General features: G+C 43.8%; 1 protein-coding gene across 2 annotated transcripts in view; it reads left to right on the top strand.

Annotated features, from left to right (window-relative positions):
* Positions 1–22,976, top strand: part of PRKDC (protein kinase, DNA-activated, catalytic subunit) — a 683,602-nt gene that overhangs the window by 261,525 nt on the left and 399,101 nt on the right. For both annotated transcript variants that reach the window (XM_029591248.1, XM_029591249.1), the window contains exon 31: positions 10,471–10,725. In XM_029591248.1, the coding sequence (XP_029447108.1) occupies positions 10,471–10,725 (255 nt within the window). The remainder of the gene's footprint in view (positions 1–10,470; positions 10,726–22,976) is intronic.

The raw sequence follows: 22,976 nt of genomic DNA, 5'->3' as shown, positions 1-22,976 counted from the left end.
CTCCTAAAATCTGGTACATGCCCAGGATCACCAATTTCCTAGAAGCAGGCAAAGATCATAACTTACCTCCTGTCAACCTGTTGACCAATATCAGTGTTCTTAGATTGTGTGTTTGAGTGGCTGGGGAGGGGTTTTTAGGTCTGGCAGTTCTTTAGGCTTCCAGCTTAATCAGAAACGGGGCTGGGCGCTCATGCCATGAAGCTTCATTCCCAGCTACCCAGAGATCTTTTCCCTTATTTTTACATCCTTTTTCAATTTTTTGATTCATTGCAGCAACAGTGCTCTACTGGGGACTTTGCATCTGAAATTATGCACTCTGAATCTGACCTCTGACCTCTAGGTGGTGATGCATGATGCCTGGGAATTCCTCTTTCCTGGGGCTGCAAATAATGCCTTTGCAGCATCCTTAGCCCAAGCCAACCCAGGAATCAAACCCAGATCCTCTTCATGGCACTGCACAGCACTCCCTTAGAGCCACTGGCCTTCCTTCAGTGTCTTTTAAGGAAGTAAATCTAATTTTACAGCAGAACAAACCAGAAGTAAGCAAAGTTTTGAAAACATATCGAGGCAAGCATTTGACCAGGAAAAAGCAAGCAAGCATCTGTGATAGAAGTCCCCTTGCATTAACTACCTTTATTAAAAATGTTTTCAAAGAAATCTTAAAAATGACTGCAATTTTCCTTGGCCTCACTGCAGCATATGAGATGATCTAGTATACAGAGTTACTGATGCCATTGGACTGATACTTTGGAACAGACAGTTGATGTTGTATATGGGTGATAGGACAGTCTCCTGGAGGAGGCAGAACAGTGAGTTACCATATTGATCTATCTTGGCCTCAACCCTGTTCAGTTTGTTCATTGATATAGTTTCTGAAGATCATCTATGTGGCTGGCATATGCTGCAAGCCAACTTAACTCAAGCTCAGTCTTGAGTTAATTTGGAAGACATTAAATGGGGATGTTGCACTCCCGACTGAATAGAATAAGGTATGGCGCCTTCAGCCAAGCACCACAAAAACATTTTCTAGTGACTTCCACGTCCATAATTCTAACTCTAAGAGGGAATTAAACATCTTCATGGATAGTCAGAAGGTAAAGAATAATTCATGCCAAGTTTTACTTAAGCATCACTCTTAACAGAACCTTTCATACTGAAAGCACCTGACTAAGACTGCAGCTTAAAATCAAAACTGAAAATAACCTTAGCAAACTACCGGTAGATAGTTCTTCTTGGGGGCAGATACCCAGATTTTAAGGATTTATGCTCTTGCCATTGTATATTCAACTGCATAGTACTGTTCTAGTATGGTGTCAATCAGTCCATCACAAAAGATGTAGAAAATATGCAAAACACAGTAAATGCTAACAGGAAACACAGGTGTGTTGCAGCATAGTCTTATGGACTGGAAACTCATAGTGACCAAAAATTCTTGTATTAATTTCAGAAATTTAATTCCAAAGGCAACAACTTAATGTAAGACAAAATCAGTTCCTGTAGTACAATTTAATGCTCCTCTGTACCCTGACACTGGACCATGTTTCGCCAAAGCTTCATTGGGAGGAACAATTCTACAAAAGAAAATCGAAAGAGCATTAGTGCAAAAAGAACAATTTAACAATACAGACCAATTAGTGGCTGCAGCAAAAGGATGGTATAGCATAAAGCATACATATCTTGTTGAGAGGTAATGTGTATATCACAACTTATAACAAATCTAAAAAAAGTATTAAGAGGAAAATAGTAAGAGAAGGAAAACAGTTGCTCAAAAATTGCATAGTGAAAAATCAAAGTCTGAAGAAAAACAAACCTTATTCAGGACTGAGTTCAGCATGGTGTAGAGTACAGCTGTAAAAGCAGGAATGTATTGAGACGGTTCAAAGATATACTAAAGGGTTTGAAAAGCACGCGAAAAATTCCATCAAAATATGACAGGCTAGAGGCAGTGTTAATGACGTCACAAGATCTAAAGAAGAGTAGTTTAAGCATTGATAGTACAGGACCCAAAATGAGAGAGAAACGCAAGCAGACCACTCAATTTCCCTATTCAGACCAAAGGGGATTAACGAATGAAGGGTAAATATCCAGCATTGCTCTCAATATATGTGGAGTCTCGAAAAATCACCGCCATGCAGTGACGGAGACAGCACTTCTAAAACAAAAAAATTGGAGATCAGTGAGGGAATGGTTAAGATCCAGCCAATGAACGACTAGAGGGACTTCCAATTTAGCATGCCTGATGCATGAACAGTGTTCAAAAATCCTAGACTTTACGGATAGTTTTTCCAATATATAAAAATTTACATCAGTAAAGAATGACATAACTCCCGCAGTGTAACAAGAAGATATATGATGTAAAGTGTAATCATTCCCTGAAGTGGGCTGCGTGAACACAGATAGAGTAAGCGACATCGGACAGGAGGCACAATTCCCGCAGGGACAATGGCCCGAGGGGGTATCGCTGAGCGATGTTGAAGGTTTCAAAAAAGAGGTCACTAAAATATCTCTCAATTTTTTGCTTCTTTTAAAGGCAAATCTGGGTTGATTTGAAAAAAAATTGAAATGGCAAGCATTTGCCAGTGTTTAACAATCCAGCAGACGTCCTTTATGTGGCCAGAAAAGGGGAGAACATATGTCATGCGGTCGTCTAAATTAGTAGTGGGAGGCAAAAAGAGCCACTCATGATGAACATGTAAAGCACGCTTGTACGCTTTTTTCAGAAGGCTATGGGGATAACCACTAGAAAGGAAACAGGAGAACGTTTGAGCTTGTGTGATGAAGTCAGGAGCTGAGCATAAACATCAGAGTTGAAGAAACTGGCCGGTTGGGATGTTCTGTCTTAAGTGATGCAGATAATTGCTTGCAAAACTTGAGTGTTGCAGTTGGTTGGTTTCCGGTAAATGGAGGTGACTGCTTGTCCTTCAGGAAATGAAATCAAGATATCTAAAAAGGGTAATTGGTGACGAGAAGTAGAGTGGGTGAAACGCAAATTGATTGTTTAAGAAGTGATGTCTCTGCCATGGTGTGGCAGTGATTTTTCAAGACTCCTCAAATATCGAGAGCAGTCCTGGATAAGAACATAAGAAATTGCCATGCTGGGTCAGACCAAGGGTCCATCAAGCCCAGCATCCTGTTTCCAACAGAGGCCAAACGGGTCACAAGAACCTGGCAAGTACCCAAAAACCAAGAAGATCCCATGCTACTGATGCAGTTAACAGCAGTGGCTATTCCCTAAGTAAACTTGAGCAGTTAATGGACTTCTCCAAGAACTTATCCAACCCTTTTTTGAACCCAGCTACACTAACTGCACTAACCACGTCCTCTGGCAACAAATTCTAGAGCTTAATTGTGCATTGAGTGAAAAATGTCTTAAATGTGCTACTTGCTAATTTCATGGAATGCCCCCTGGTCCTTCTATTATATGAAAGTGTAAATCACCGATTCACATCTACTCATTCAAGACCTCTCATGATCTTAAAGACCTCTATCATATCCCCCCTCATCCGTCTCTTCTTCAAGCTGAACAGCCCCAACTTCCTTACCCTATGTTCATTCATCCACTTTGGTTTGAATAGAAAAAGTGAGTGGTCTGCCTGTCTTTAGTCTCTCGTTTTGGGTCCTGTGCTGTCAACGCTTAAATTATCCGTCTTTAGACCTTGTGACGTCAGTAGCTTGCGTGACGTTAACTCCACCCCTAGCCTGTCGTCATACTTTGACGTTTTTCACGCATTTTTCAAATCCTTTAGTATATCTTTGAGCTGTCTCAATACATTCCTGCTTTTACAGCCGTATTCTTCACCATGCTGAACTCAGTCCTGAATAAAGTTTGGTTTTCTGCCAGCTTTTTGATTTTTCACTGTGCATTTTTTTTGAGCCACTGTTTTCCTTCTCTTACTATTTCCCTCTTTATAATTTTTTCACATTTATTGTTTTAAATTGTGGTATCCACATTACCTCTTAACAAGGTATGTATGCTTTATATCATACCATTCTTTTGCTGTAGCCACTAATTGGTCTGTATTGTTAAATTATTCTCTTTGCACTGATGCTCTTTCGATTTTCTTCTGTAGAATTTTTCCTCCCATAAAGCTTCGGCGAAACACTGTCCTGTGTCAGGGGACAGAGGAGCATTAAATTGTACTGCAGGAACTGATTTGTCTTACATTAAATTGTTGCCTTTGACTTTGGAATTAAATTTCTGATATTAATACAAAATGTTTGGTCACACTATGAGTTACCAGACCATAAGACTATCCTGACCAATCAGTCCATGCCAAATTTGTACCTGTATGTATTATTACTGGTACTTTCTGATCAACAAATCTCCCCTAACTACCAATGTTACTCTCCCATCCACCCTAAACCTCAGAAGAGTATTAATAGAAACTTCTGTTCTTATTTAGCAATTTCCAGCAGTATGCTTCCATCACATCATCCCAAGTGACTCTGTACACAGAATAAAAAAATAATAGCAGAGTACATGTGGCAGGTAGATTGATGGGATATATCATCACTTAGAACCTACTACCTAATCTCATTTCCCGCCCTTCTAACCCCCATATTCCTACCTAAGTTTTCTCAGATGGCTAAGGTCTCTCTGCAGTCATTCAGCATCAATGGAGTCTTGTTGATCACCCAAGCTGCAGCTTTATTATAGTTCCAACCAATGACCCCCATTGTTGTGCAGAGTCCTCTGATTAAACTGGGGGAAGGGCCTCAAGAACTCCACTTAGCTTCTGATAAGGATATTGCTTGACTTGGTGACAATCCAATTTTGTTCTCATTGGGCACAGAATTGCATTTAACACCCTTTGATATAATTGTTTTTCCTCAGATAAGCAGGGTTGAATTAGCCATGTAATCTGGGGATCGTCCTCAGGTCCTCTAGGTGGTGGAGCTCCTCAAAGCACACAGAGCTGAACTCTGTGCCTGCTTGCCTATATAGCCATGTGGATCCCTGTCCACCTCAGTCTTGTTTCTCCACCTGCATGGTGCACTCGGAGTCTCCTCTCTTTCTAAACATTTTTTTTTATTCTTTTATTCTTTTAGGTACTACAAGGAAGGAGTGCTGTGCACACTTGTGCAGCTGAAGAGCCCAGGCTGCTAATGGAGAAGGTGCCCCTCCCCCTGCATTCTGGGGAGTGGAGCTTGCAGCCTCAGGTCGGCCTGGAGCTCCATTGTGTCCGGAGCTGGCCGCCTCCATCTAGGATTCCTGACCCGGAATCCATGGTGGACCGGGAGGCCCATTTTTGCCTGAAGCTGGCCTCTTCCCTCTGAATGTCGGGCCGCGAATCGGGAGTTTACCCCTGGGTGTCTTCCGGGCCTGGATAGAGGCCTTAAGGGCAAACACCCCTCCTATGGTCTCCTGTTCGGGCTGCCCGGGTGGGGGAGGCCCTCCCAGTAACTCGGGACAGTCGTGCTTCGCTGGCCGGTGCTTTGTACTGATGTGGGTGCCATGGGAACCTCTTGCACTAGCACACAGAGGCCGGCTTATAGACACAGGCATGCCAGGGCTGGTGCATCGACCGCTGTATCGACACCGCATGCTGAGGCTCATTGCCAGCACATTGTGGTCGGTGAGCTCAAGCTGGTCGCATCGATGCCAGCGTGCTGAGGCCTGGCACATAGGCCCCGCTGCCTGCTTGACCAGGCCCACGCAGGGATGCATGTGGATAGCCGGCATGCTGACCACAGCCCTCCAAAAGCGCCGGGAATGTGCTGATGATGCAGGGTCTCAGTTGGTAGCCTGTCAGGGCCACGAAAGGGCCGGGCAAGACAGAAGGCGGCATATCCTCTGCATCCCCGGATTATGCCAAGCTCTACCAGTAAGATTGTTTCTCATCTCGAGGCGGCCCTTACCTGTGGGTGGGTAGACCGATGTACAGAGACCAGTGCACTGAGGCCATGCACCAAGGCGGCGTCACAGATGTGGCCACATCGAGCTCCCAACACTTTCTTGACTATTTGGTGACATTTCCCAAGATCGGCCCAGGGCCTACTCTTTGAATTCAACACTATTGTGCCCTGGATGGAGGGCAACACTGTCAAACTTCGGGGATGGTCATGTCCAATGGTCGCGAGTGGACAAACCATCTCGCACAGGTCTGGCTTTTTGCCCGGTGGACGGGCAGTATGTGGACTGAAACTGGGTAAATGATGCCGGAGTATTACACAAGCTCAATAAGCCCCGCCAACGTCTATGCCGGGGCCGACACCGGAACGACCAGCCAACTGGACACGAGCGCTCTCCCAGGCAGCCGTAGTCTACCAAGCAGGGCAAAGGAGGGCGATTGCTGAGATGTTCAGTTAGTGGCATGCTTCAGAGCAGCGTGTGACTATCCGGCGTACTGTCTATCTGAAGTTGGCTTCAGTACCCTTAGTCCCAGCATCACTGCCGCTCAGATAATAGCCCTCTCCTAGTGCAGCAGCGGGTTTTTTTTTTTTTTTGGGGGGGGGTAAGATGTGTGGCATTAAGAGGATTTACAGTTGGGTGCGCAGCACGGCCCAGACTAAGGTCTGCCAGGTATCAGGGATAAACTGCAGAGGACGGCACCACAGAGCCGGACCGAAGGCACAGTGTACGTGCCGACATACGAGGACAACGCTAACAGTAGTCTTAGCCTCATAGTCTCCAGCAGGGCTGCAGCATAGACTCCCCTTTACATCACGGAGTAATGGTCTTCTGCCTGCATTTCCTCGTTATTGAGAGATTAGAGGTGGTCAAGGTTTGAAACAGACCTATCCTTAATGGGAAGTCGGGACAACCCCCACTAAGAATTCTGACGAGTAGTAACTAGAAGATGGGGGTATAGCCGCTCCAGGGAGCTCCGAACACCAGCGTATTCATATATTCCGCATAGGCCTGTTAACTCAAACCTAGCAAGCGCTAGGAATGACCACAGTGGTCGCTGCTGACAGAGGGAAATAGTCTGTAAAAGTTCACAAAGAGTAGATCCTATTGGGCACCCCAAGAGGACTCGGAGGAGTTAAATCTCACCCCAGTACCTAATGAAGTGCGCACAGCTCTACATCTGGTGGGAGCCAGTGGTCAGGACTCATAGGCCCACGTTTGACCAAACCCATTTACAGGACCTTATGGCCGGGCCGAGAAGGCTAATTCCACTCCATGGTGCCCTTCGGGGGGGCTCTTGCAGCGTAGGACGCTCTTACTGACAATTAGTCGGGGACAGTAGACTTACCCCCGAGAACATGAGGCACAGACAACCCTTCTCGGCAGCGACAGGGCAGATTGCAACAGGTCCATTTGTTGGCAGCGTACAAACCACCCTATGTTGACAGATTCTGCTTGTGTGATAGACATAGGGTTATGGGGAGTCGATAGTAATGAGACTTCAATGCACAGGGGCTATGACACCTACGTCTTCTGCCATAGAATCAGTGTCACGGAGATAGGGTCACAACGAAGATTACACCTTCCGACATCGAGAATGCCCCTCAACAGTAGATCACGGAGGCATCTCGAGGACAGTCAGGGAAATACAGCAGATGTAATCAGAGATGGATGCCCTTCATAATTGAAGGAAGGGAGTCCGGTGCGGAAATGACTGTCAGATACTAATCGCATCAGGCATGAAGACTGCTATACCTAACAGACTAGACAGCACCAACTCATAGGCAGAATGTCACGCTGGTTTTGACAACAAGAGCACATCCATCTCGCCCGCCTGCCAACTCGAGCCTCGCTGCTGTGGGTCAGGTCCTCTCAGACTTCCGTGCCTCCCTCACTGTTGCCCAAAGTGGGACCAGCGAGGACAGTGTAGGCGTTCTTAGGCTTACCACGGTTAATCCAGCGTCTCTGGGTCCAACGAGGGAATTCTGACAAGTAGAATTATCAAGCTAAGAGGGCTTCGAAGCCGGGGTGGTGCGGAGGACAAGGACTCTCTCCTGTCTGGAACGGCTGTTGCATACCTTTGTGTGTAGTATAGATGGGTCTAACAGCAGCATCTGTAGGGTACATGTCAGTGTTAGTTCTCTGCCACTTTCCCTTGAGAGCTTCCTGGAGTAGTGCCAACCGTCAATCGCCAGGTTTTGGGAGGCATGCGGGTCACGCTCATTGGGCTCAAGGACCTCAACCTACTTCGGGAGCAGCTGACACTACCAGTTCTTGAACCCAAAACCAAGTCTCGTGATATCTCCCTCCTGGGGAAGGTGCTTGGAGCATCAGCAAGGAGAATCAGTGAACGAGCGCCGGATCATCATTAGCTAGGATGGATACCTTCAAAAGTGTGTCTATCCTTCCATTCCAAGGATGTAATGGCATCCCCCCCCTTCCCTAGGGGGCCAACCTTAAAAACCGCATAAATCCAAGAAGGACGTACAGCTTCACTCATCGAGCGGGAAGCGAATGGTGGTTCCCTAGGTCAGACATGCACGCTGGATGTCCAAACTTCGCAGCTCTGTGTCCTCTAGTTCAGAGGCTCCGGCCTACCAGTCTCCAGGAGAACCATGTTCTTTGGGATCCCCAGTGTACCCTGCTCTGGCCAAACAGTACAGCAGGCGCTGCACCTACATCATCTAAGGCTCATTAACTTGCAACTGTGGACAGGACCCATTGCTCACCTGAATGTAGCACCTATTCAGGACATACCTGCAGCAGCATTCTGGTCACCATTGCAGACCTTACCTTCACATGGTTGCCCCAGCCAGCAGAAGGCGGTGGATACAGCATAGGGATCAAGGCCTTCGGCAGGAACAGCTAAGGAGACTGTCCGCGACAGCGTGACAGGTTGAACGCACCCTCTGCATCAGAACCGGATTGCCTCTGCCTCCAGAGACTAGGGGGCTCCCAACCTACTAGCTAGGGACTCCCCACATTACATGGTTAATTCAACCCTGCTTATCTGCAGAAAAGAGCGGGTTTGCTTACCGTAAACTGTTTTCCGTGGATAGCAGGGTGAATTAGCCATACTATCCCGCCCGCCTCCCTGGACAGTCTCCTGAATGTGCAGCTGCATGCTTGGGTAACAGACTGAAGTGGACAGGGAACCACATTGCTATATAGCAAGCAGGCACACGGAGCTCAGTTCTGTGTGCTTTGAGGAGCTGCACCACCTAGAGGACGATCCCCAGATTACATGGCTAATTCACCCTGCTATCCATGGAAAACATCGTTTACAGTAAGCAAACCTCTTTTTGTGCACAAAAAAACAGTCCATTAATTCCAGGTTAAATTTTAATTCTTTGGTGTGCAATCCTGTTTGGGCTTTGCAGTTGGAAGCTAATGTTGTATGATATCCTGAACCAATGCACATTGCATACATTGCTTTCTTTCACATTGCTGATCCTTATCTAATTTTCTCTGTAGTTTAACTAATGGTTACTTAAATTCTGTATAATAATTATTAGCAAGTTTGTTGATAGAGCTAATCTTTCAGCAGATCCATTTTAAAAAAGTGGTTCTGCACCTACTGGTCAGGCATCTCAGAAGTAGAATCAGATCTGCAGGCAGATCTATTATCTGCAATGCTTATTGCTTGCAGACCAGTGAGACCAAATACCAGCTTTGTTAGTGGCATGGTGTATGAAAATGTGCTAAGTTTATTCCTCCAGATAGGCAGTTGAGCTCCTCGCTTCAGTCTGTGATTGATTGCAGTGTGGGAAACATCAGGTCTAGCCAGTTTATAACATTGCTAAAGGCACTGCAGCTGGTCTTGATGTCAGCATAAAAATGTGATTGTGGGTTTTTGGCCCTCAGTTTGAGGTTCAAGAGCAACTCTCTGACTCTGTATGCCCTGGAGAAAATACAGTATCTTTTAAATGTAAGTCAGATAAACTCTTGAAACTCAAAGATGTTTCCCTTACCTTGTAATCTTTCTTTACAGTCTCCCTGGAATTAGTTCTTTAAATAAGAAATATGATAGGAAAGGTTTCCATAAATGACCTTTTTATCTTGTCTTCTCTGCCCCATCTTAGCAACAGCAGAAAAATGCTAAATCCCCTGTAGTGATAAAATGTCATACTTTTATGATTTTACTGGAAATCAACTTTAAGGTAGTAAACACAAAATTAATAGTATGCTCACTAGCTACTAACAGTTTGTGGTAGTAGTATATCAATCTGGTAGTGTTTAGAGAGTATAAAGTTCCCTTTCTGCATGTTGGATGGTAGATTCCAGAGTTCCCAAACTTTTGAAATAGTAACCGATGCATTAATTTGAACAAAAATGAGACACAGCTACAAATTAATATAGTCAAAACAAAGGCAGATCAGATGAATAGAGAAAAATTAATTTAGAACACTTGGAGGAATTAATTTTTCAGTTATTTATTTAACTTTGAAAAGGGAGATTGTGATAAATCCATCACCATCATAAGCACTGTGAATTCTCTAGAAAAATACAGAAACCAATTAAAGATTTGTAATATTATAGTATCTGATTAATTTATTGGATTGGTAGCTATTGCTTTTTTAATTCTTGATTAACCTTGCATTTTTATTTCTCCATTTCAGGGAACAAATCTCCATCTTCATGGTTGAATGATCATTTGAAGAAAGAAGGGATCACCTTCATTATAAGCAGGTTTGAAGGTGGTGGCAGTAATGGTAACCAACAATCAGGAATCATTTCTCAGCCAACCCTTTGTGATGTGCAGGAACCATTCAGTTTACGAGCTGTGGTGCAGTGGATGGATATGTTCTTAGCAGCTCTGGACTGCTATAATACATTTATTAGGATGCGAGTGATCAAAGCAAATGAGATACTAAGTAAGTGTGTTCTTAGAAATATTTTGTGAGCATGCGGATGGCTAGGTAGCATCAGTTCTACATATGAAAATAGTATAAGCAGACTTTGTTGATTGTCTTTTTAAGACATCACAGGACAGGACACCTATCATTGGATCCTATGGTTGGAAATCTTTCCTTGGTGCAGTGACGCTGAGCTGACCTCATCTGTTTTATATAATCATCTATTGAGTTGGCTGCAATAAATAATCAGAAGAATGAGCCTGATGGATGCAAACTGAAAATCTGTGTAAACAAAAGTGATTAACTTTGTCTGTGGATTAAGGGACTTAAAATATAACAAAGATTACTTTATTAAAAAATGTTAAGGGAGTTTAGAAAAAAAAAAGCTTTTCTGGATTGTACCTTTCTTTTCAGTTGTCTAAAGCAGTGGTTCTCAACCTTTTTTTGGCCGGGACACCCCTGACAGATGTTTCTCACATGCGTGACACACACTGAACATGTGACCATCACGGGTCTAAATGTAAACATGCACTCTACATGTCACTGATGGGAGCTCTTCCTCTATGAAAAATAATCAGTAGTCTCCAAATTCCCACTTTACCACTCTTAAACTTTTTTGAAAATTACTTTCATGCTTAAAATTAAGTGCAAGTGTAAACAAATTCTCCAAAGTGCTAATGCAAAATAAATTAACTTAGTCTCAGAGGATTCATTTGAAAAATGCTTAAAAATGAACAGTTCACCTGTGTCACAAGGTCTGACTTGATTATGATGAGATGCTATATATGAAGATCATAAGATCTTATTCTTTCCAGACATATTGAGAACTACACAAGCTTAATGCAGGAGATTCTTATCTATGAAAAACATTTCTTGATTTGAAAGGCAAATTTTTATTGTCTTTGTAAATATTAAATTCAAATAAGAAAACCATTTATTTAGATTCAGATCAGCTTGGGGAATATTTGAGGAGTAAATTGGCTTCCTCAACTCAAGATATGATGATCTCTTGTAGTAATCAGATTTAGAAGAATTTAATTTACAAATGACCTATAGTATGGGATCTTATGACATTTCTTGCAGGAGTTTGTTACATTTTTCCTAATTCTGTGGAATTTATGAAGGATAAAATATTTTTTGAATTCTTTTTCCAGATCAGAGGTTTTTCTTAAATTTTATTTTTATAACATTTAATATTTACATTCTGGAGAAATGCGTTCTCCAAGAAAAGAGAAACTCTCCCAAATTAAAATTTACATAAAACAATATTGACTATCTGATTCTTAAGCAGGCAATGAGAAGAGAGAGTGGTAAGGATCAGAAGCATTAAACAGAAGAGTACAAAAAAATAAAAAAAACTCATCAATGAGAGGAAAAAATATTTACACTCATTCAGTGCAATTAGGAGAAAGAAATGAAAGAAAAGAAATAAAAAATTGAGATTTATATTAACACAAAGCAATCAGAATCTAAAATGAATCAAGGTTAGGTGTCCCAATAGTATTGTTCTGAATAAATGCAGAATTTTTTTTTAATCCAATGAAATGAATAGTATTCTTATATTTTATCCTGAATTTCTTGAGAGTGTGCAATTCAACTTCATTTCTTAAGTTAGTAAGTCTAACTTTAGAATCAAACTTTTTTCTTCTTTCCTGATAAATGGGAAACATCCAGACAGAGTCTGATTTTCATACTCAAAAAGGTAACATCCAGTTTTTGGAGAGACATCACCAATATCCAGTCCTGGTCAGGCTTAAGAACAAAGGAAACAAGCAACATAGATTTTTCTATAAAGGATTTGTTCAGTTCCCAGAAATATTCAATGATAACTATTTTTCAAGAGACTTATTCAAGATTTCATAGAAATAAAATAGGCTTGTGAAAGTAACCCTTCTGAGGTATCTGCAAGCATTCCAACATATACTTTTGAAGCGCTCAAGTCCAAAATAAAAATATTATCTTTTACCATAGCTACATTCCTTTTCATCCCACCAGACTAGTCCAGATGCATGAGTTTTGCTCCCCTACCAGCAGATGGAGACAGAACAACTAGTTTGCTGACCTAACACTATATAGCAGGCTGTGCCACCTACACTTGTCCAGTATTCTCTCTTTTCAGCAGGTTGTAGATGTGCAGAGCCTTGCAACCTGGAAACGTTTGGTAAGATTGCTCCGGGGGTTTAGTCTTGGAGTTTAGCCTCTGGTCAAATTACTTCCAAGTCATAAGTACCTCCCACCTCCCTTTCTGGAGTTAAAATTACTAACTTAATTATGGAAATGAGGCATGCTGCATGCTTGGAAAGATTTTCAGGAAATTATTGAAAAACTGTAGAAATTCTGACACAAGGCTGATGACATCCATGTGTGTGACTGGTGAATTGATGTCAGAGAACACTGGTTCCCTGTACGTACCTGGATCAGTCCAGACCCTGGGTTATGTCACCAATCCAGCAGAGGGAGGCAGAGAAAACATTCTAATGACTCTGATGTATACCCTGGAGCACCACCTGCAGTCAATCAGTATTTCTCTGTCTCCCAGCAGAGGTGGACGTTCCTAACCCCTGCAGTCTGTGGTAGTTTGTTATTTTTTAGTCAGGTAGTTTAGGAGTTAATTTTTTGCAGACTTTCTTTTTCCTTTGAAGAGAGCCTGTTCTTTTCATTTAAGTTATTTAAAAAAAAAAAAAAAAAGGTTTTATTTTTCTTCACAGCCGTTTCACTGCCTCCCAGGAGGTTGCCAAGTCCTGGGAGGACTATCCCTCCTGGTTTTTGAGGCTGCAGGAGTTGGGGAGGTTTTGAACCCAGCAACCACTCCTGGCAGGGGTGATACCGGGGAGCCCAGCTCACTCACCCTACTTGGAGCAGCTCCTGGAGGCCGCGGCGTTTCGTTCAGGTAAAAAAGAAAAATAAAAAGAATTCTTCACAGCTGAATCATTGTTCACTTACCTTTTGGTGTTTGGTGGGCCCGTGCCTTTGTTTTTCGCCGGGGTTTCTTTTAGTTTTTCATACTTTTTATTTCGCACCGGTTTTTCTTTATAATGCCGCAAGGCGCGGCCTGCCACGCTTGTGGAGATGTGCGCACACGTCTCTCCAGGGAGAGTCTCTGTTCATCCTGTCTCCCCGGGGGGGGGGGAAGGCTCAACAAGAGGGACTCTGCCACTTCGCGCGGCCCCAAAACCTCGGCCCAGCTGCTCTTCTGCCCCGGACTCATTTCGCTGCAGTGCTGGAACTGAGGCACTCCTGTCTACTCTGAGGGTGGCGAGAGAACAAGCTATTCAGGGTGCTTCTGACCCGCTTCCGCTGTCGCCGCAGCCAGCACTCCCTGGGGGGGACAAGCCGTGCAAAACAGGGCCGTATTTATCGGCTGAAAGCCTGGAGGAGATTTCAGCTTCTTCCTCTTCTGCCTTTTCAGGGGATTTTCTTCGTTTTCTTCGCAAAGCTTACAAATCTAAGAAATTTCATAAGAGACATGAGAGTCTCTCATCTGAACAGAGGTTAAAGCCACGTTCCTCTAAAAGGGCTAGTTCCACGGATTTGGGAGTGGGGTTTGCTCCGAAGCGTCCCCTTCGTCCGGGTCCGGATCAGACAATTCTTTCTTCTTCAGATGATTCTGGGCATGGCTCTTTACCTATCCCGGACAAGTCCTTGCCGGAGGGGGATTTAAATGAAGACCCTGCTTTGAGTATTAGTTCAGACCCTCATGTTGCGGATGGGAATGACCCCAAAGTAGTCCGCCTGTTTAGAAGAGTGGAACTTAGTCCCTTAATTCCAGCAATTTTACTGGAATTGGGTCTCGAGACTCCAGTGAAGGATTCTCGGATGGGTGGCATTGACCCAGTGTTGCTTGGCCTTAGAGGTCCCACGACATTTCCTTTTCATCTTTCTCTCACTGACCTTATATACCGGGAGTGGGATACTCCTGAGTTGGGGCTTAAGGTAGCACAAGCCATGGAAAAATTGTATCCATTACCTGAGGAAGCTTTGGAAATTTTAAAATTTCCTAAGGTGGATGCCGCTGTTTCAGCCGTCACTAAGAAAACAACTATTCCATTAACTGGGTCTACGGCTCTTTTTTTATTTTAAATCTTTTTATTGAGTTTTAAATAAAACAATAAAACTAAAACAATATAAACATGGTTCTTATGTAGGCATGTACAATGTCGAAAGATACAACAATAACAGTGACAGGATTGGTGTAGTATCATGACACGTATGCAGGCATGAACAGGTAGTTATACATTTCTTAATTCAACAATGGTTCTTCCAAAGCTAAACCAGTATACGCCACCTCCCAAGGAAGGTAGGACATCTTGGCAGCTAAAGCCCATAGTAGATGAAAAGAAAGAAAAGAAATGCTGCATGGTATGCATTTTAGAGGAAAGGTAGATCCCCATTTTTGCTGAAGATGACCAAAAATATCAAGTGCTTCAGATTTATCAGTGTTCATTTTAAGACCAGAAAAACGCCCATATTGACGTTGTAGAGACAACACCCTGGGTAGTGCTACTTGGGGATGCGTTAAAAAGATTAAAATATCATCAGCAAAGGCGGCTGTTGTAAAGTCCTCACCACCAACTTGTAAACCAGTAATCAAATGATCTTCTGCTATGTACCTAAGTAGCGGGTCTATAGCTAATATATATAATAGGGGTGAGAGTGGGCACCCTTGCCTTACTCCCCTCTGTGGTGTGAAAGCTTGGGACACTAAACCATTAGCAATTATGTGAGAAGACGGGTTAGAGTATAATAAGGTAATATACGAAACAGATCTCCTTGAAATCCAAAGCGTTTCAATACAGAAAAAAGATAGTCCCACGAGACTCTGTCGAATGCTTTCTCTGAATCAAAGCTTACCGCCATGGATGGTATGTTATTCATCTGACAGTAAGTGATAGCTGCTAGTAACTTAACAATATGAGAACAGGACGAACGGCCCTTAACAAAACCTACTTGGGATGGAGAGATCAGATCTGGCAATACAATGCTCAACCTGTTTGCTAGTACATTAACAAGTAACTTTAAATCGCAATTCAACAATGAAAAAATCATAAGTGAAGCCATCGGGACCCGGAGCTTTCCCAGATTTGCTCTTCCAAATGGCCATTAATAATTCATGTTCTGTAATAAGGCTATTGAGGCGATCTCTCTGGCTGTCTGTTAGTTTGGGGATTTCCAGTTGTCCAAAAAAATCGTTTTCCTCTAGGGAGTTTCCTTGCCTATCTTCCGTGTAAAGTTGTGAGTAAAATGTACCCATTCACCATTATGTGTCTTGAGTTTTTCAATATAAGATTTACTATGTCTAGTTCTGACTAGATTTGCCAAAGTCTTCCCCGCTTTATTTCCAAAACGAAAAAATGAGTGTTCTTTGAACTGAAAGGACTTTATTGCTCTCTGTTGTAAATGTGCTTGTAGGGTCCCTAGTGTTCTATGATATTGTGCCCAGTTGGCTTGAGAGGGGCCTTGTATCAAGGCCTGTTTGTCCTGCTTTAATTGTTGATCTAGTTCTAAAATGCTAGCATTGAGGACCTTGTTTCTCTGCCGTAGAAAGGAAATTATCTCTCCTCTCATGACTGCCTTTCCCGTTTGCCAAAACAATTCTGGATTCTCTTGATGTTGTTTATTATGGGTTTGGTATTGATCCCATTTGTCTACGAGATAGTCTCTAAACGCCTTGTCATCCTTGATGTAAGTAGGAAATTTCCAGCAGTTACTTTTGGGAACATTATCTTCCCAATTGAGTGTGGCCCAAATTAATGCATGATCCGATACTCCCAGGGAATCTATTCCGGCGGTTGAAATAAGGGGAAAAAAGGACGCATCTCCCAGTATGTAATCTATTCTGGAAAGTGTGCCATGAGCCTTGGATATATGCGTATAATCTTTTTCCTCAACATGTAGGACTCTCCAGTAATCCATAAAATTTAAATCTCGACACAATTGAGTAATTAATGTGGGCTTATTGTTATGACTGGTTTGTGGAGGGTGCCCATGAGATTTGTCCAGGAGAGGGTCATGCACACTATTGAAATCCCCTACTAAAAATTTCTTCCATTACCAATTGTGTGAAACAAGTTCACAATTTTTGCAAAGAAAGCAGGGGAAGGGGAATTGGGGCCATAAATATTGCCAAGACAAATGTCTTTCCCATTAAGTTTCCCAGTAATTAATATGTATCTCCCTTCAGGATCAACTAACTCTTTCGTCAGCTGAAAGATTTTTATGTATCAATATGGCTACCCCTGCTTTTTTTTTCTAGGGCTGCAGAAAACTAGCACTGTCCAACCCAATCTCTTTTTAATTTTTTTGTTTCCAGGTCTGTCAAATGCGTTTCTTGTATACACGCAATGTGTACTTTGGAGTGTTTTAGAAATTGTAAGACCTTTGTTCTCTTAATTGGATGTCCTAACCCGTTCACATTCAGACTCGCTAATTTTATGTGATTCCTACCTGTCCCTTCGGTAAATCTACTTGTCTGTAGTGTATTGTGAAAGACGGATGGTAGGCTCCCCAGCCTAAGTCCACCATCCAAACAATTAGCAACGCAACATAGCGTCCAGCATTCCCATGTGTCCAAGAACAATCAATGAGAGGCAGTAGGTGCAAACAGAAGGAAAAAATTAACAAGCATCCCATGCTGCCGAAACCATCCCTTCCCCAAACCCCTTGCCCATCACCCTTACCCCTCCCCCCCCTTACCCCTAAACATCATGTAATCCTCAGTAGAATCCTCGCCAAGCGAAGGAAGCGTTAGAGGTCACTACTGATGTCGCGCCCCCCACCCCTCTGCAACAGCATCAACATGGCCAGATAGTGGCAACATCAAAAGCAAGAGTAAAGCAACTCACTACCAAGCAGCGATATTGACAAGTCCCCATGCATCAGCGAGCTCACAGGAAGTTCCCTCCTCTCGTTAGAGTCGCAGGACCTAGTATAAAAAACTCAACAAGAGGGAGGAATTATTTACTTGTACCAGCATATGTCCTGTGCCTAACCATGAATGTTTTGGACCGGTTGGTCATTTTACAGCACTTAGCTGGGCTCAAAATAGTCTGCCCGTGTAACAAGGTAACATCGGACCTGCCGCTCCGTGTGCCTCCGGTGTGCAATGCTCATCCATTTTTTTTGGGAGTCTAGGATCCACCTTTCGTTGTCATCCCACAGTAGTAGACACAAGCCAATCATAGTTCTATTGGCAGCCCAGTAACAGTAGACTGCGCAGCACGTCAACACCTCCATTCAGTCCTTGCACTGTAGATCCGTTCCGAGGTTAAAACCGTTCCGAGGTTAAAACCGTGGAGTAGGCACATTTTATACAACACATGTGCAAGGCCTGATATGTAAAATAAGCAATGTACTGCAAGTCCATTGTTGTCAAATGGAGTTCGGAGGTCACGTGTGCCGGGATCGCCGATCCGGATCTCAGGTGAATGAAGGCCCACGCTCATATTCCATAGTCTTTGAGCGGGCAATAGAGAGATTTCCTTTCCATGCACACGAATGCTGCTTCAAAGAAAAAACCAACTTAACCGAAGTCATGGGAAAGTCTTGACTGAGACCAGGAGAATAGTAGCAATTCCATAGTGGGTGACATATTAATGTGTCCCTGTGATGCTGCTAGGACTCAGGATTTTCTTCCTAATCAGAGTGTCTGCAAACTTAAAGTTACGTTAACTTCCCTTCACCAAACGCATCGGTGCTCTCACTATATCATGAATGAGAGGTATTGCAAAAGAAAGACACATGCGCGGCTTAGAGCGCTGTGGTAGTGGGAGCCAGATTATAGTCAACATCGGGTAAAAATAGGAACTTGTGATCTGCTCACATTTTGGCCATAAATTCCTTTGCTTGCTCCGCGTTTGTGAAAGCATGTTCCTTACCTCCGTGTTTGAATTTCAGAGTAGCGGGGTATGCTAGCTGGAACCGAATGTTTTTGTTGAAAAGATCCGTGCACAGTGGGCTGAACAGTTTGCGTTTTTGAGCTAAGGCCACCGAAAAGTCCTGGTATAGCCTTATTTCCGCATCTTTATACTTCAGCACTGGGCGTGCTCTGTATGCTTGGAAGATTTTCTGCTTCTGTGACCAGTTTAATAGTTTAGCTATTATGAAACGGGGGCAAGCATCGCCTTCCCTCCTCCTACCCAGGCGATGTGCGCGCTCTATGTGAAATGTGCTGCCGAGATCCTGTAGGCCCAAGGTGTCTGGTAGCCATTCTTCCAAGATAGATTCCAAATTAGTTTCTCCCACTGACTCCGGGAAGCCGGAGAGGCGGATGTTGTTTTGCCGGGCTCTGTTCTCCAAATTGTCGATTTTTTTCTGATTGCATCGCTACAGTAGTTTCTAGGGCCTGCACTTGACTCCACGTGGTTAAAGAGGAGTCCTCCAACTCGGAGACCCTGTTTTTCATTTCCGCCAATCTCGGGGATATTTCTGCGAAAGACTCTTTAAGTTCTTTGAGTTGAGTGGATAAGTCAGCAAACCGCCCATCAAGTGCGGCTACTACTGCGCTGGTGACATTTAGAGTAAGGTCCTTCGATAATGCCGCAGAGTTCGGAGTGCTCGAGGGGGTAGATTTATTTGACACGTCCGCCATTGTGGACGCTGCCGGGCCCGGTTTGTCTTTAAGAACATAGGGGCGGATTTTAAATGCTACGCGCGTATCTTATAAAATCCAGCGTACTTTTGTTCGCGCCTGGTGTGCGAACAAAAGTACGCGATCGCGCAAATTTATAAAATCTACCCCATAAGAAATTGCCATATTGGGTCAGACCAAGGGTCCATCAAGCCCAGCATCCTGTATCCAACAGAGGCCAAACCAGGCTACAAGAACATGGCAATTATCCAAACACTAAGAAGATCCCATGTTACTGATGCAATTAATAGCAGTGGCTATTCCCTAAGTAAACTTGATTAATAGCCGTTAATGGACTTCTCCTCCAAGAACTTATCCAAACCTTTTTTGAACCCAGCTACACTAACTGCACTAATCACATCCTCTGGCAACAAATTTCAGAGCTTTATTGTGCATTGAGTGAAAAAGAATTTTCTCCGATTAGTCTTAAATGTGCTACTTGCTAACTTCATGGAATGCCCCCTAGTCCTTCTATTATTCGAAAGTGTAAATAACCGAGTCACATCTACTCGTTCAAGACCTCTCATGATCTTAAAGACTTCTATCATATCCCCCTCAGCCGTCTTTTCTCCAAGCTGAACAGCCCTAATCTCTTCAGCCTTTCCTCATAGGGGAGCTGTTCCATTCCCCTTTATCATTTTGGTTGCCCTTCTCTGTACCTTCTCCATCGCAACTATATCTTTTTTGAGATGCGGCGACCAGAATTGTACACAGTATTCAAGGTGTGGTCTCACCATGGAGCGATATAGAGGCAGTATGACATTTTCCGTTTTGTTAACCATTCCCTTCCTAATAATTCCTAACATTCTCTTTGCTTTTTTGACTGCTGCAGCACACTGAGCCAACGATTTTAAAGTATTATCTACTATGATATCTAGATCCTTTTCCTGGGTGCTAGCTCCTAATATGGAACCTAACATCGTGTAACTGCAGCAAGGGTTATTTTTCCCTATATGCAACACCTTGCACTTGTCCACATTAAATTTCATCTTTCTCCTTTTTTTCTCCCTTTAAGGGCATACTACTCACGTTTTTAGCATAAACGTATCTATAGACATTAAAATATGTTACCCGATGTCGATGGCCTTTTTTGATGAAAATTTCGAGGAGATGCTCGCTGATTGCAGAGGGGTGAGGCACGGAGCTAAAACAGGAACATCCGTTCAGCTACATCACATCACGTGACCCCCAGCCTCGGCTCTTAAAGATCTCCAAGATCGTAAGCTGGAGGTTCAGCTTAAGTGAATTTTTGAGGTTTCTGCTCTTGGTGTGCGGGCGGCTATGTGTAGTAGCTTGGCTTTGCGAGCTGGACTAAGATGGGTCCAGGCTTTACAAAACAATTCTTCCCTCTCTGAAGAGGAAGTTGCTCAGGCTGGTAGACTGGAAGCTACAGTTGCTTATAGTACAGATGCTTTATATGATCTCATTAGGACCTCGGCTCGCTCTATAATAAGGGAAAATTATTATTTGGTAAGGAATTGGAAGATTTAATTTTGTCCCTAGGGGAAAATAAGATTCACAAATTGCCAGAGGACTGTCCTAGACCTAAAAGTTCTTTTTCATCTCGCTCTCATTTTCGCTCTAACAGAAGATTTCGTTTTTATCGTCCATCGGCTCCTCCAGCTAAACAGTCTTCAGATAGACAACAGAATTGGTCTCAGTCCTTTCGTGGCCACCGCTTTGGTAGACCTGGAACTTCCCAAGTCTCAGGAGGCGCAAAGTCTGTCCAATGAGATAAGGCCGGTCCTTTCTCCGGTTCCCGTCATAGGGGGCAGGCTGTCTCTGTTTTACGGAGAATGGGCCAGATGTACATCGGATCAATGGGTTCTATCAGTGATAAATCAAGGTTACGCTTTAGATTTTGTTCGGCAGCTTCACCACCTGTTCCTAATTTCACAGTGTTCTTCCCTACAAAGCATCTCATAATCCAAGACTCGCTACAGCGCTTAAGTGACCTAGGAGCTATAGTTCCAGTTCCAACATCAGAACATCGGAAAGGTCGTTATTCAATTTTCTTCATCGTTCCCAAAAAGGAAGGAACCTTTCGTCCCATTCTCGATCTCAAAAGGGTCAACCGTTGTCTAAGGATTCCAAAGTTCCGGATGGAGACTCTTCGGTCTGTCATAGCTTCGGTTCACAGAGGAGAATTTCTAGCATCTCTCGACCTCACCGAAGCTTATCTTCATATCGGCATTCTATTCGATCATCAGAAGTTTCTCAGGTTTTGCATTCTAGGGCAACATTATCAATTCAGGGCTCTCCCGTTCGAATTAGCCACAGCTCCCAGAACATTTATCAAGATAATGGTTGTGGTGGCCGCTCTACTCAGGAAGGAGGGCCTGTTGGTACATCTGTACCTGGACAACTGGTTGATTCGAGCAAAGTCGGAATCTCTTTGTTATTATACAATCAACAGGGTAATCAGCCTTTTGCAGTCTCTAGGCTGGGTGATCAACGAAGACAAGAGTCACCTATTACCTTCCCAATCTCTGGAGTTTTTGGGTGGACGGTTCGACACTCGTCAAGGGATAGTGTTCCTTCCGGAGCATCGCCTTCTCAAGCTTCAATCACAAATTCGAGACTTAGTCTATTCCTATTCCTTGTGTGTGGGATTACTTGATAGTTTTAGGATCAATGACCTCTACTCTGGAGTTGGTTCCCTGGGCCTTTGCGCACATGAGACCTGCTTTCACGCAGGAATCCAGTTTCGGAACTATACCACCTTCCCCTTCCTCTTTCAGAGACGGCTCATTGCAGCATAGATTGGTGGTTACAGACAGCAAATCTGCAGTGAGGTGTACCGCTAGAGATTCTGGAATGGACTGTGGTCAATACCGACGCCAGTCTTTCAGGCTGGGGAGCGGTATGTCAGAATACATCTGTTCAGGGTCAGTGGTCCGAAGAGGAAGCGCAGTAGTCGATCAATCTTTTAGAGACCAGAGCGGTTCTTTTAGCCTTAATTGCTCTTCAACCTCTCCTTTGCGGGAAGTCGGTACGGGTTCTTTCTGACAATGCGACCACGGTAGCGTACATCAACCATCAGGGAGGAACCCGAACTTCCTGGTAGCTCAGGAAGCACAACAGATGATCGTCTGGGCGGAACAACATTTGCTCAGCATCACAGCCTCACACATTGCTGGGGTGGACAACATTCAAGCCAACTTTCTCAGTCGGCATCATCTCGACCCAGACGAGTGGGAACTGTGCGAGGAAGCCTATCAAATGATATGCAATAGATGGTCCACTCCGGCAATGGATCTCATGGCCACATTTCAGAATGCCAAAGCCCCTCGGTTCTTCAGCCGCAGGAGGGAAAGAGGAGCGGAAGGAGTAGATGCTCTGGTACTTCCTTGGCCAAGGGATGTTCTTCTGTATGTATTCCCTCCCTGGCCTCTGATTGGCAAGGTTCTGCGTCGGATAGAAGTTTAACAAGTCGACGTTGTCTTAGTGGCTCCGGAGTGACCACGCCGTCTGTGGTTCGCGGACCTGGTCAGACTAGCACTGGACGGTCTCCTTCGATTTCGAGATCTTCCGTGCCTTCTGTCTCAGGGTCCGGTTTGTTTGGAAGAGGTCTAACGCTTCTCTCTAGCAGCATGGCTTTTGAGAGGCGTCGGTTAAAGAATAAAGGTTATTCAGATGCTGT

Source organism: Rhinatrema bivittatum, chromosome 2, assembly GCF_901001135.1.
Source record: "Rhinatrema bivittatum chromosome 2, aRhiBiv1.1, whole genome shotgun sequence".
Lineage (NCBI taxonomy): Eukaryota > Metazoa > Chordata > Amphibia > Gymnophiona > Rhinatrematidae > Rhinatrema > Rhinatrema bivittatum.
This window is presented reverse-complemented; position numbering and strand designations above follow the sequence as displayed.